Source organism: Mirounga angustirostris, unplaced genomic scaffold (genome assembly GCF_029215605.1).
Source record: "Mirounga angustirostris isolate CCGP_5_RB_7025 unplaced genomic scaffold, mMirAng1.0.hap1 SCAF_1, whole genome shotgun sequence".
Taxonomy (NCBI): Eukaryota; Metazoa; Chordata; class Mammalia; order Carnivora; family Phocidae; genus Mirounga; species Mirounga angustirostris.
In genome coordinates, this window is record NW_026991709.1 from 205,371,170 (window position 1) to 205,384,976 (window position 13,807).

The following is a 13,807-nucleotide window of genomic DNA, read 5'->3' on the forward strand; positions in this document are numbered from 1 at the left end:
CTATGCTTAACTTATTTCACTTAGCATAATCTCCTCCAGTCCCATCCATATTGATGTAAAAGTTGGGTATTCATCCTTTCTAATGGCTGAGTAACATTCCATTGTATATATGGACCACATCTTCTTTATCCATTCATCTGTTGAAGGGCATCTCTGCTCTTCCCACAGTTTGGCTATTGTGGACATTGCTGCTATGAACACTGGGGTGCATGTGGCCCTTCTTTTCACTACATCTGTGTCTTTGGGGTAAATACCCAGGAGTGCATTTGCTGGGTCATAGGGTAGCTCTATTTTTAATTTTTTGAGGCACCTCCACACTGTTTACCAAAGTGAATGTACCAACTTGGATTCCCACCAACAGTCTAAGAGGGTTCCCCATTCTCCACAACATCTCCAACATTTGTTGTTTCTTGCCTTGTCAATTTTTGCCATTCTAACTGGTGTAAGGTGGTATCTCAATGTGGTTTTGATTTGGATTTCCCTGATGGTTAAGGATGATGAACATTTTTTCATGTGTCTGTTAGCTATTTGTATGTCTTCTTTTGAGACATGTCTGTTCATGTCTTCTGTCCATTTTTTGACTTGAGTATTTGTTTTTTGGGTATTGCGTTTGAGAAGTTCTTTACAGATCTTCGATACCAACCCTTTATCTGTAGTGTCATTTGCAAATATCTTCTCCCACCCTGTGGGTTGCCTCTTTGTTTTGTTGACTGTTTCCTTTGCTGTGCAGAAGCTTTTTATCTTGATGAAATCCCAAAAGTTCATTTTTGCTTTTGTTTCACCAGGCTTTGGAGATGTATCTTGAAAGAAGTTGCTGTGGCCGATGTCAAAGAGGTTACTGCCTATGTTCTCCGCTAGGATTTTGATGGATTCCTGTCTCACATTGAGGTCTTTCATCCATTTTGAGCTTATCTTTGTGAATGGTGTTAGAGAATGGTCGAGTTTCATTCTTCTGTATATAGCTGTCCAATTTTCCCAGCACCATTTATTGAAGAGACTGTCTTTTTTCCATTGCATGTTTTTTCCTGCTTTGTCAAAGATTATTTGACCATAGAGTTAAGGATCCATATCTGGGCTCTCTATTCTGTTCCATTGGTCTATATGTCTGTTTTTGTGCCAGTACCATGCTGTCTTAGTGATCACTGCTTTGTAATATAGCTTGAAATCGGGCAACATGATGCCCCCAGCTTTGTTTTTCTTTTTCAACATCTCCTTGGCGATTCGGGGTCTTTTCTGATTCCATACAAATTTTAGGATTGTTTGTTCCAGCACTTTGAAAAATGTCATTGGAATTTTGATCGGGATGGCATTGAAGGTATAGATTGCTCTGGGTAGCATAGACATTTTAACAATGTTTTTTCTTCCGATCCATGAGCATGGAATATTTTTCCATCTTTTTCTGTCTTCTTCAATTTCTTTCATGAGTGTTCTGTAGTTCCTAGAGTATAGATCCTTTACCTCTTTGGTTAGGTTTATTCCGAGGTATCTTATGGTTTTTGGGGCTATTGTAAATGGAATCGTGTCTTTAATTTCTCTTTCAACAGTTGCGCTGTTAGTGTATAAGAAAGCAACTGATTTCTGTGCATTGATTTTGTATCCTGCCACATTACTGAATTGCTGGATGAGTTCTAGTAATTTGGGGGTGGAGTCTTTTGGGTTTTCCACATAAAGTATCATGTCATCTGCGAAAAGAGTTTGACTTCTTCTTTGCCAATTTGAATACCTTTTATTTCTTTTTGTTGTCTGATTGCTGTTGCTAGGACTTCTAGTACTATGTTGAACAACAGTGGTGAGAGTAGGCACCCTTGACGTGTTCCTGATCTTAAGGGAAAGGCTCTCAGCTTTTCCCCATTGAGGATGATATTCGCTGTGGGTTTTTCATAGATGGATTTTATGAACTTGAGGAATGTTCCCTCTATCCCTACACTCTGAAGAATTTGAATCAGGAAAGGATGTTGTATTTTGTCAAATGCTTTTTCTGCATCAATTGAGAGGACCATATGGTTCTTCTCCCTCCTCTTATTAATGTGTTCTATCACATTGATTTGCGAATGTTGAACCAGACTTGCATCCCAGGAATAAATCTCACTTTGTCGTGGTGGATGATCCTTTTAATGTATTGTTGGATCCTATTAGCTAGGATTTTGTTAAGGATTTTGGAATCCATATTCATCAGGGATATCGGTCTGAAATTCTCCTTTTTGATGGGGTCTTTGCCTGCTTTGGGGATTAAGGTAATCCTGGCCTCATAGAATGAGTTTGGAAGTTTTCCTTCTGTTTCTATTTTTTGAAACAGCTTCTGTAGAATAGGTATTATTTCTTCTTTGAATGTTTGGTAGAATTCCCCAGGGAATCCATCAGGCCCTAGACTCTTGTTTTTTGGGAGGTTTTTGATCACTGCTTCAATCTCGTTACTGGTTATTGGCCTATTCAGGTTGTTGATTTCTTCCTGTTTCTGTCTTGACAGCTTATAGGTTTCCAGGAAGGCCTCCATTTCATCCAGATTGCTCAGTTTATTGGCATAAAGTTGTTGATAATAATTTCTAATAATTGTTTCTGTTTCCTTGGTGTTGGTTGTGATCTCTCCCCTTTCATTCATAATTTTATTAATTTGGGTCCTTTCTCTCTTCTTTTGGATAAGTCTGGCCAGTGGTTTATTGATCTTATTAATTCTTTCAAAGAACCAACTTCTAGTTTCATTGATCTGATCTACTGTGTTTCTGGTTTCTAATTCATTGATTTCTGCTCTAATTTTAATTACTTCTCTTCTAATGCGTGGCTTAGGCATCATTGGTTGCTTTTTCTCTAGTTCTTTAAGGTGTAGAGTTAGTTGGTGAATTTGGGATTTTTCTATTTTTTTGAGTGAGGCTTGGATGGCTATGTATTTCCCCCTTAGGACCGCCTTTGTAGTATCCCATAGGTTTTGGACCGATGTGTTTTCGTTCTCATTGATTTCCATGAATTGTTTAAGTTCTTCTTTGATTTCTTGGTTGACCCAAACATTCTTGAGCAGAGTGGTCTTTAGCTTCCAAGTGTTTGAATTTCTGCCAAATTTTTTCTTGTGATTGAGTTCCAGTTTTAGAGCATTGTGGTCTGAGAATATGCAGGGAATAATCTCAGTATTTTGGTATCGGTTGAGACCTGATTTATGACCCAGTATATGGTCTATTCTGGAGAAAGTTCCATGTGTGCTCGAGAAGAATGAGTATTCTGTTGTTTTAGGGTGCAATGTTCTGTAAAAATCTATGAGGTCCATCTGGTCCAATGTATCATTCAAAGCTCTTGTTTCCTTGTTGATTTTCTGCTTAGATGATCTGTCCATTGCTGAGAGTGGAGTATTGAGGTCTCCTACAATTAACGTATTGTTATCAATATGACTCTTTATTTTGGTTACCAGTTGGCTTATGTAGATGGCTGCTCCCATGTTGGGGCATAGATATTTACAATTGTTAGATCTTCTTGTTGGAGAGACCCTTTAAGAATGATATAGTGTCCTTCTGTGTCTCTTATTACAGACTTTAGCTTGAAATCTAATTTGTCTGATATAAGAATTGCTACCCCAGCTTTCTTTTGAGGTCCGCTGGCATGGAAGATAGATCTCCATCCCTTCATTTTCAGTCTGGATGTATCTTTAGGTTCAAAATGAGTCTCTTGCAGACAGCATATGGATGGGTCCTGTCTTTTTATCCAATCTGCAACCCTGTGCCATTTTATGGGAGTGTTTAGGCCATTCACGTTGAGAGTGATTATTGAAAGATATGAATTAATTGTCATCATATTGCCTGTTAAGATGTTGTTTTTATAGATTGTCCCTGTAAATTTCTGTTGTAGATCACTCTTGGGGTCTTTCTCCTTTTATAGAACCCCCCGTTAATATTTCTTGCAGGGCCGGCTTAGTGGTCACATATTCTTTCAGTTTCTTCTGGTCGTGGAAGCTCTGCATCTCTCCATCCATTCTAAATGAAAGCCTTGCCAGATAAAGTATTCTTGGCTGCGTGTTCTTCTCATTTAGTACCCTGAATATGTCTTGCCAGGCCTTTCTGGCTTGCCAGGTCTCTGTGGATAGGTCTGACGTTATTCTGATGTTCCTCCCTATGTATGTAAGGAATCTCTTCCCCCTAACTGCCCTTAAGATGGTTTCCTTGGTTCTAAGATTTATAAGTTTTACTATTACATGCTGGAGTGTTGGCCTGTTTTCCTTGATCTTGGGAGGGGTCCTCTCTGCCGCTGGAACTCGAATGTCTGTTTCATTCCCCAGATTAGGGAAGTTCTGACAAGATTTGCTCAAATACATCTTCTAGCCCTCTCTCTCTCTCCACTCCCTCCGGGATTCCAATGATTCTGACATTGGAATGCCTCATGGTGTCACTTATTTCTCTGATTCTATTTTCATGGATTCTGAGTTGTTTTTCCCTGGCCTCCTCTTTCCCTTTTTATCTATTATACTGTCTTCCAGATCGCTTATTCTCTCTTCTATCTCAGTTACCCTAGCTGTTAGATTATCTAGATTGGATTGGATCTCATTGATAGCATTTTTAAGTTCTGCCAATTCCCCTTTTGTTTCTGCCCTTAGAGACTCTATGTTGCCATTAATTGATTTCTCCATTCTAGCCATTGTCTTCACAATTGCTAGCCTGAATTCCATCTCCGACATCTTGGTTATATCTGCATCCATTTGTAAATCTGCAGCATAAGTCATAATCTCTGAGTCTTTTCTGTTTTGGGGGCTCCTCCTCCTAGTCATTCTGTTGATGGGTGTTTGAGAGAATGTATAGAGTCCAAATTATTGACCAGAACCCAAGCAAGATGCACCTGTTTTCTTGGGACCTTAGGGTTGCTGGCCTCTTGTTTTCCCAGCCTGTCTTCTGGGGGAGGGGCCTGCCCTGCTATTACTCAGGCAACCTTGTTTGGGCAGAGTTGCCCTGCACCCCTGTGGTGGGGGATGCGCTCAGTGGGAATCAGTCTTTGGGGCTTTTGTTCTCTGGCGCCTTTCCCTGGTGGCTTTCCACGTCTCTTCTGCGAGTCAGAGCAGAAGAGACTGTTTCCAACCCTCTGCCTCAGAGCAGAGAGACCTCAGTCTGTTCTTCAGTGAGTTCTCCAGGCCACACTGTCTCCATTTCTGTCTGTGCTGCTATAAACTGCAGTGTCCTGGGTTGTGCGTCCCTCTGCAGCGCTCCCAGTCCTGCCTCCAGGTTGGGGCATGTCTCTGCCCTTTGTGCTTCTAAAACCACCAGCCGCTCCCAGTTCGACCGCTGCTTGTGGTCCTGTCCCGGGGACTGCAGTTCACGCGCGCACGCGACTCCGCTGCTTGGGGTTTCCACCCCGGAGGTTGCAGTTCACAGGCGGGACCCCGGCGCTCCGGGTTTCCGTCTCGGAGGCTGCAGTTCACGTGCGCGTGACTGTCGCTCTGGGTTTCTGTCTGGGCGGCTGCGGTTCATGTGCCCGCGACCCCGCCGGTCTGGTCCTCCACCCCGGGGGCTCCAACCCGTTGGCTTTCCCAATGCTACCGGTCTGTGAGTCTGTGCCCCTACGCAGCTCATGAGGCTGTCACTCACCAGCGGTGTAGGATCCCCACGTCCAGGCACCCTCCCGCCCCCGTTTATCCTCCGATATCTGCCCGTAGGATCACAGCTCTCCACTTCCTACCTCAAAGCCAACTGCCTGCGATATTCTGTTTGTAGAGATCCAGATCTTCTTACATCTCAGGTTGATTTCGTGGGTGCTCAGAGTGGTCTGGTAGATAGCCAGCTCAATTCCGGGGACCAGTTGAAATAGGGTCCCCTACTCCTCCGCCATCTTTCCCCCCTCCAGAATGTACATTCCTATTCAGAGGTGGGATGTGGGGTCCTGACAGGGGACAAGTTCCATATAAAAACTATGGATATTCACATTTTGAATGTAAAATAAAGATTTTAGAATTTCAATGATATTTGTAATGTTCATTATTATTGAGAAATTAGTCATATTATTTTTTATTCCTTGGTAGTCATCTCCACTACATAGAACCAGGAAGTGACACATGAATTTCAGAACTGCAAACCCTCATATTTGGGCTTTTCCTCTCCATGTACATGATAACCATGTTTGGGAACGTGCTCATCATCCTGGCCATCAACTCAGACTCCCACCTCCACACTGCCATGTACTTCTTCCTCTCCATCCTGTCCTTTGTAGATATCTGTTTCACCTCCACCACTATCCTCAAGATGCTGTGGAACATCCAGACTCAGAGCAAAGTCATAACCTATGCAGGCTGCCTCACGCAGATGTACTTTTTCATACTCTTTGCTGGATTCGATTACTTTCTCCTGGCCACGATGGCCTATGGTTGGTAGCCCTCTCCCACCCCCTGCACTATTCAGTCATCGTGAATCCCCAGCTCCATGGACTGCTGGTTCTTCTGCCCTAGATCACATATATCCTGAATTCCTTCTTACAAAGTTTAATGATGTTGGGGCGCCTGGGTGGCTCAGTCGTTAAGCGCCTGCCTTCGGCTCAGGTCATGATTCCAGGGTCCTGGGATCGAGCCCTGCATCGGGCTCCCTGCTCAGCAGGAAGCCTGCTTCTCTCTCTCCCACTCCCCCTGCTTGTGTTCCCTCTCTAGCTGTCTCTCTCTCTGTCAAATAAATAAATAAAATCTTAAAAACAAAAAAACCCCCAAAGTTTAATGATGTTGTGGCTTTCCTTCTGGATAAAATTACATATCCCCTGCTATTTTTTGTAAACTCAATGAAATAGTCCAACTTTCCTGTTATGCTAACTTTCTTAATAACTTGGTGATGTATTTTGCTCTTTTGCTGCTGAGTGCTGTTGCTTTTGTGGAGGTCCTTTACTCTTACACTAAGATAGTTTCCTCCATTCTTGGGTGTCTTCAGCTCAGGGCAAGTATAAAGCATTTTCCACCTGTGTCTCACCTCTCTGCTGTGTCCTTATTTTACTGTACATTCCTAGGTGCATACAAGTGCAACAGCCCCAGTGATGTACACCATGGTCACACTCATGCTGAACCCTGTTAAAAAGTGACACTAGGGGCACCTGGGTGGTTCAGTCCATTGAGCATCAGACTTGGTTTCAGGTCAGGTTCAGGTCATGATCTCAGGGTCCTCGGATCAAGCCCTGCTTTGGTCTCCAGTCTCAATGGGAGAAATCTAGATTCCCCTCCCTCTCCATCTGCCCCCTCTCCCTCCTGCTCTTGTTCTCTCTTTCTCAGAAAAATAAATAAGTCTTTAAAAAATTGTCTATAATCAAGATCCTATTCAGGTACCAAGTAGAGTTTGGAATGATATGCATTTTTGTGGAGAAAAAATGGCAACCTAGAATCACGTATCTAGGCCGGAGGAATTCATGCTCTCTGTGTCTTGCAGAGACATCTTGATTTTAGCCCAAAGAGATTCATTTTTGGCTTTGATCTCCAGGACTGGAAGAGTATAATTTTGTTTCTTTTAAATCTTCAGTGTGGTAATTGGTGATAGCAGCAATAGGAAAGTGGACAAAGACATTTCTCCAATAAAATTTTATTTAAAGAAACTGAATTTAAGCCTTTCAAATAATTCACTTAGCTTCTTTGGGTAAGGGCACTGTGTGTTGAAACCCTACCTTAAGTACAGGAACAATCTAAAGTCAGTTTGGAGATATTCAGCCTTATTAGCTGGTATGGAGAAGTTCTCCTTGCATAAATGTTAATGTGGTTTTGTCTTTGAGACTTCTGAACATTAAGATAGGAAAAGAAGGGGCGCCTGGGTGGCTCAGTTGGTTAAGCGACTGCCTTCGGCTCAGGTCATGATCCTGGAGTCCCTGGATTGAGTCCCGCATCGGGCTCCCTGCTCGGCAGGGAGTCTGCTTCTCCCTCTAACCCTCCTCCCTCTCATGCTCTCTGTCTCTCATTCTCTCTGTCTCAAATAAATGAATAAAATCTTTAAAAAAAAAAAGATAGGAAAAGAAATATACTATGAAAATTAAGGCTACCTGTTATACTCTAAATTTTTTTGTCTAAATTTCAATATTCCTAGTATTTTATGTGAATGCAAATGTTCATTCTTTTAATTTCTTGTCCTCCAAGTTTCTCTAAAGCTTTCTTTCAATGCAATAGATGAGTTATAATGAGTTATAATGAGGGTTATGAGCCTTGTGCATGTACATCCATGCATGTATGTTTTTGTGAAATAAAATGTACATGAATATACATACATTTACATACACATAACCCTTAATCTTGAACATTCTTTGTCCCACAAACTATTTCCACATATTTCATCTTTCCTGACAACACCACTTGAAGTTATGCTTATGATTCCACATTGTGTTCAGAAGAAAAAAGAATGCTGGAGGGGTTACCCCCTAACAATTGCATAACAAAGCAGTTAGAATTTATTGTGCACCCTCTTGAGTTCTATGGAAATGGAACCATGCAGTATGTACCCATGATTTTTCAATGACTCTTTCAATTCCTAGAGTTGTACACTTTAAATATGTACAGTTTATTGCATGTAATAATGCTCCAATATATTAATTAGTATTAAAAAATTCCTGTGGTGCATGACTCAGAGTCAGATCTGGAGCACAGTTAGCTGAGTCACACATAACAGGATGAGAGAGTTCTCTTCCAATTGTGAAAAAGCAAAGGTTCACATGTGGATATTAAACAGTGGAATTAAATAAAGACAATTCACATTTGATAACATCATTTTTTTGTAAACTAGAAGATTACTTACATATATGAAAGGAGTAAAATGACATAAATTGGATCAAGACAGAAGAACACTACAGCCACACTCCTCATAGAACAGCCTTAGAAACACAATGTACAGATTCACACCGGACTAAGGACTATGAGAAGCTCTGCAGAGATCAAAACAACTCCCTACTCTGCAATCCCCTTTGATAATAAAGACATTATATCAAGCCATTTTGTTTTAGGATGCTTTGTTTGCAGCAACAACTAAATGATATAATAATCAAATCAGAAAGATCTGAGGGCATTGTAATAATCAGATTCTTTTTATTGTAGGTATTTATTCTGATAACTGAAGGTAGCATTCATGATTACTGTGTTCTTCAAGTTTATTTCATGTAACTGTACTAAAACCACTGAGGCCCCTTTGAGGTAACATGGAAAGGTCAGAAGGACATACATGTGTGCACAAAACTTGTGACTCAGAATCACATCCTGGACAGGATTCCAAGCTTCCTGGTAAGTCATCCTGTGGTTATGAAGATGGTATATAATGGATGATACTGATACTGTTCATTTGCTGCCCCTTTAGAGGTTATGGCAAAATTTCACATAGTGGGAGATATTTCATTTACAGAAATGGAAGGAATCATATTTGTATGTATGTAGCACTGGAAATTTTTATCCAGAAACCAAAAATAATTTAATAAAACCCCAATCATGCCACCAGTCTTTTATATTAATAAATACACCTTACCAATGGACCCTGGTATTCCATAATTCATTAGGTAGATGAAGTGCCTGAGAAAGGAATATTTTGCACAGCAATAAATATATGTCTTAATATTTTTCTTCATCATCCTTAAAGCCAGGTTTGACTCTAAGGCCATATTATGTCAATCTATTTTTTCCATATTTGTCATTCTGTGTAGATTCCACTTGGAGACATGTTTTTTGTTTTTTTTTTTGTTTTTTTTTTTGGCTTACATATTATGTCAATCTATTTTTTCCATATTTGTCTTTCTGTGTAGATTCCACTTGGAGACATGTATTTTCTTTTCTTTTTTTTGCCAGTGACTATGGTAGGCATGGTGGACACAAGCTGTATAAAAACAGGATCCTAATGTGTACATGATCAGCTATAACCACCAGTACGTCAAAGTCTGCATTCTCAGGAAGAGCACTTAAAGTAGTGATATTACAAAGGAATGATGTTCACAAAAGTGAAGTACAGTGGTCTCAGATTTTTCTCTGTTATGAATGTACATAAATAGCTGTGGTGGCTAAGAGTAGATTTTCCATTCTTGTAGTATTCAGTCAAACAAAAGAAAAATCCTCACTATGATATATTTTATTTGAGAAGAAATTATTCTTAGCAGATCCATGTAGTCCTTGGAATAAATGAGAACTTCCAAATATTTCAAATCCAAGGTTAGGAATAACATTGAGAGAGGAGGAAAATGACAAAGGGACAATTTCTTGGGCATCAGAGATATCACAAGGCTTAATAATAAGAGTTACATACATTGTACAGAGAGATCAAAAACAAAAAGATAGAAATTCCGAGAAATAAATTAGGGAAGCAAGTACTACTTCCACAGTCTGCATACACACACACACAAAATCACAACTTCTATCTAAGGCCTCAGACCCTGCAACCATGGGCACTTCTTCAGCCCAGGACAACTGACCCTTTTAGAACTGCCATCCCAGAGAATCTCATCAGAGCTCCCTTTATGTCTTTGTTTCTCAGGCTGTAGATGAAGGGGTTCAGCATGGGTGTGACCACTGTGTACATCACAGAGGCTACTGTGCTTGAGTGGGAGCTCTGGGTAGCAGCAGAGCTAAGGTACACTCCTAAGCCCGTACAATAAGATAAGGAGACAACTGAGAGGTGAGATGCACAGGTGGAAAATGCTTTATACTTGCCCTCAGCTGATGAGATCCCAAGTATGGAGGAAACTATCTTAGAGTAAGAGTAAAGGACCCCAGCCAGGGGAGCACCCCCCAGCAGTATAGCTGCAAAATACATAACCATGTTATTAGGAAAGGTGTCAGAACAGGCAAGTTGGATCATTTGATTGAGTTCACAGAAAAAGTGGGGAATTTCTACCTTTCTACAGAAGGACAGTTGCAAGACCATTAAGCTTTCTAAGAAGGAATGCAAGACACTCAGGATCCAGGACACCAGAACCAATAGTTCACAGAGCCAGGGTTTCATGAGGACCGTGTAGTGCAGGGGGTGACAGATGGCCACAAAGCGGTCATAAGCCATCACAGTCAGGAGAAAGATGTCTAATCCTACAAAAAGTGTGAAGAAATACATCTGGCTGAGGCAACCTTCATAAGTGATCGTTTTGCTCTGAGTCTGGATGTTCCACAGCATCTTGGGGATGGTGGTGGAGGTGAAACAGATGTCTACAAAGGACAGGTTGGCAAGGAAGAAGTACATGGGGGTGTGGAGGTGGGAGTCAGAGCTGATGGCCAGGATGATGAGCATGTTTCCAAACACGGCGATCAGGTACATGGAGAGGAAAATCCCAAATATGAGGGACTGCAGTTCTGGTTCCTCTGACAGTCCCAGAAGAAGAAAATCTGAAATTCCTGTATCATTTCCTGGGTCCATGTGGTGGAGGTGACTACCAGCACAGGGGAAATTAACATAACAAATTTCACACAAATAGTCTGCTAACATTGTGGAAATGATATAATTTATATTGTCCAAACACTAATTTTAATATTTTATGAATGGATCTGGACCCCTTGAGGGGATCCTTATTTCCCCTCTGATTAGGAATTTCCATCACAACATCAGATGTTCCCCAAAAGGTCAGTTATTGTACAGTTTGAATTAGAGATTATTTCATGCACTTTAGGATTATATAGTGTTGACCATGTTTCAGAAATTCCTAGTCATAAAGTAAAGGGTGCTGAAAAGCAAAAGTCTCTACAATTCAATGAGCTGATAGGGTAGGAACAGATATTAAGATTAAATAATCATCTGATGGGCACAGATGCTATGAACAAAACAGAAGCAGGTTAAAAGAGAGAGTGGGTGGGGTTTTAAGTTGGGTCTTCAGTCAAGATTGGCTAAAAAGGTGACATTTGATCAGAGACCTTAAGGAAGAGAGGATGGAAGATGAGAGGTCTTCCTGGCAGAGGGAATGGTTGGTGTAAAGGCCCTGAGGACCGGCTTCTGTCAGAAAATCATGGCTCAGAAGGAAGCCCGTGTGTTGAGGAGAATGGACAAGAAGGAGAGTGATGAGAGGTGGTGGCAGTGAATTTCGTAGAACTATGTGGCCTCATAGCTGCTTAAATTTCAAGACACAGGGAGTTCCTGGTTCACACTATGTACTTCTTCCACTTTATGATGTGGTTGCATTAGCATCCTGTCAGTTGAACATGCCTTCCTAGTATCATCTGTTGATTGAATTTGGCCTGTGTATTATAAGGATACACATGTATATAGACTTTTAATAGAGGGGCCTATGCATCCCTGCTCTGAGGACTGTTCTCACCCATCAAGGAGCCCGCATGCACGTGCACACACACAGTCACATACACACAACACAGCACACCATATCCTCCTGGTGTGTGTTACTTCTATGTCCTTCTCACCTCCCCCCTGCCTGCCCCAACACACTGTTTAGGATATGAATGCATACATATAATATTACCTTTCCCATAATGAATGTGGAAATAGTATCCAGAAATTCCTATTTGTAGCTTCCCAGGGACAAATCATCTTCAGGTTCCATTTTGGAATGGCTACATTCTGACATGTATATAAAGAAACAAAAAATTGTGTTCAATAAACAGAGAGAGAAAGAGAGAGGGAGAGAAGGAGAGAGATATTCAATGAACATAAAGAGTAAAATGATCTAATAAGCTCAGTTGTCCTAAGAGACTGCGAGGAAGGAACGCTTCCTTGGTGCTGGTGGCATCCAGTCCTGGTTAGATCCCATTTATACCCAGCAAAAATAATAAAAGAGCAAAAATAAATTGTTCAAAAGACAAAGTAATGACTCCTTTATGATGTGAAACACTTAGAGATTGAACATCACAAGAGAAAAATGAGTAAAAAGAATAAATTTGGTGTTTTTTTTACCAGATAGCTGATAGCAGAAGACTTGTTTTTCCTGTGCCTTTTCCATATTTATTTGACCAATTGGTTTTTATTTGGTCCAATATAGGATGAGGCGAGGCCCTTTATCACTTTTCTTATGTTTGTCATTCTTAGCCTGTGGGATTTAGTCGCTTTCTTGACAAGTCTGATGAGAACAACTACTCACAGTTCTGTTCTTTGGCCAACATGCAAAGGCCTCCCCAGACTCTGTAAAATCCTACACACCCCGTGGCAATCTATCCTCTTACTCTGAGTACTCTTCATGTGACTCATCTGAGGATATTATCTCAGACTCACATTATCTCACTGTGCTCTTGTCTGTCATTCTGACGTAGGACCAAAGGAGCAAGAAGTTCACCTGTGCTGTTCATCTTTTTCTTTAAGGGTGTGGATGTATATGCACTTATATAGAAACAAATTCAAGAAAATGAGATATTATGAAACACAGAGAATGACAGAGGAGATAAAACCAGTGTAAAGAGAGCAGTTTCAGCACAACCTTTTTCAACAACATTGAAGGGAGTTTTGAGGACTAACTGAAACAGGATCTATAGGAGCAGGAACTCCACAAAATCAACATGGACAAATAATAAAATTCCCCAAGACCTTGAAATAGAAGGGTATAACATAAAATTCTTAGAAATTTCTGGCACATAGCAGATGCTCTTTTAGTATGTGTTGAATGAATCAGGAATTAGGTCTTATTATATATGGGCATTTACGTGACAAAGCTGCATTTCAATTTAGTTGGCAAAGATTGGATTGTTGAATGGAAGTTGGCACAAATAGCTTTCTACATGAAAGGAATTTCAGTGGTTCCATATCTCACACATTTCACAAAAAATCAAAAGGTGTAAACTTCAGTTTAGGAGTAGCCATTCAGTTTTAGATGTACATCTGGAAAATTACATATTAAAACCACAGGAGAGCAAACCACTATTTTTAAGGCAAAAAAACTCAGAACTAAGAAGATAGGTATATTTAATAAAATTTAAAACTATATTATGACC

At 40.6% G+C, this 13,807-nt stretch overlaps 1 protein-coding gene and 1 pseudogene across 1 annotated transcript; one reads left to right on the plus strand and one right to left on the minus strand.

Moving 5' to 3' along the window:
* Window positions 1-6,035: 6,035 nt before the first annotated feature.
* Window positions 6,036-11,526, plus strand: LOC123841201 (olfactory receptor 7A10-like; annotated as a pseudogene).
* LOC123841200 (olfactory receptor-like protein OLF4) lies at window positions 10,344-11,297 on the minus strand. Its single transcript, XM_045870858.1, has one exon. It carries the CDS (start codon window positions 11,295-11,297, stop codon window positions 10,344-10,346), a length of 954 nt encoding a protein of 317 aa, XP_045726814.1.
* Window positions 11,527-13,807: the final 2,281 nt, after the last annotated feature.

Excerpts from the sequence above, each read along its gene's own strand:
- LOC123841200 (XM_045870858.1), bottom strand. The coding sequence starts at position 11,297 with ATGGACCCAGGAAATGATACAGGAATTTCAGATTTTCTTCTTCTGGGA.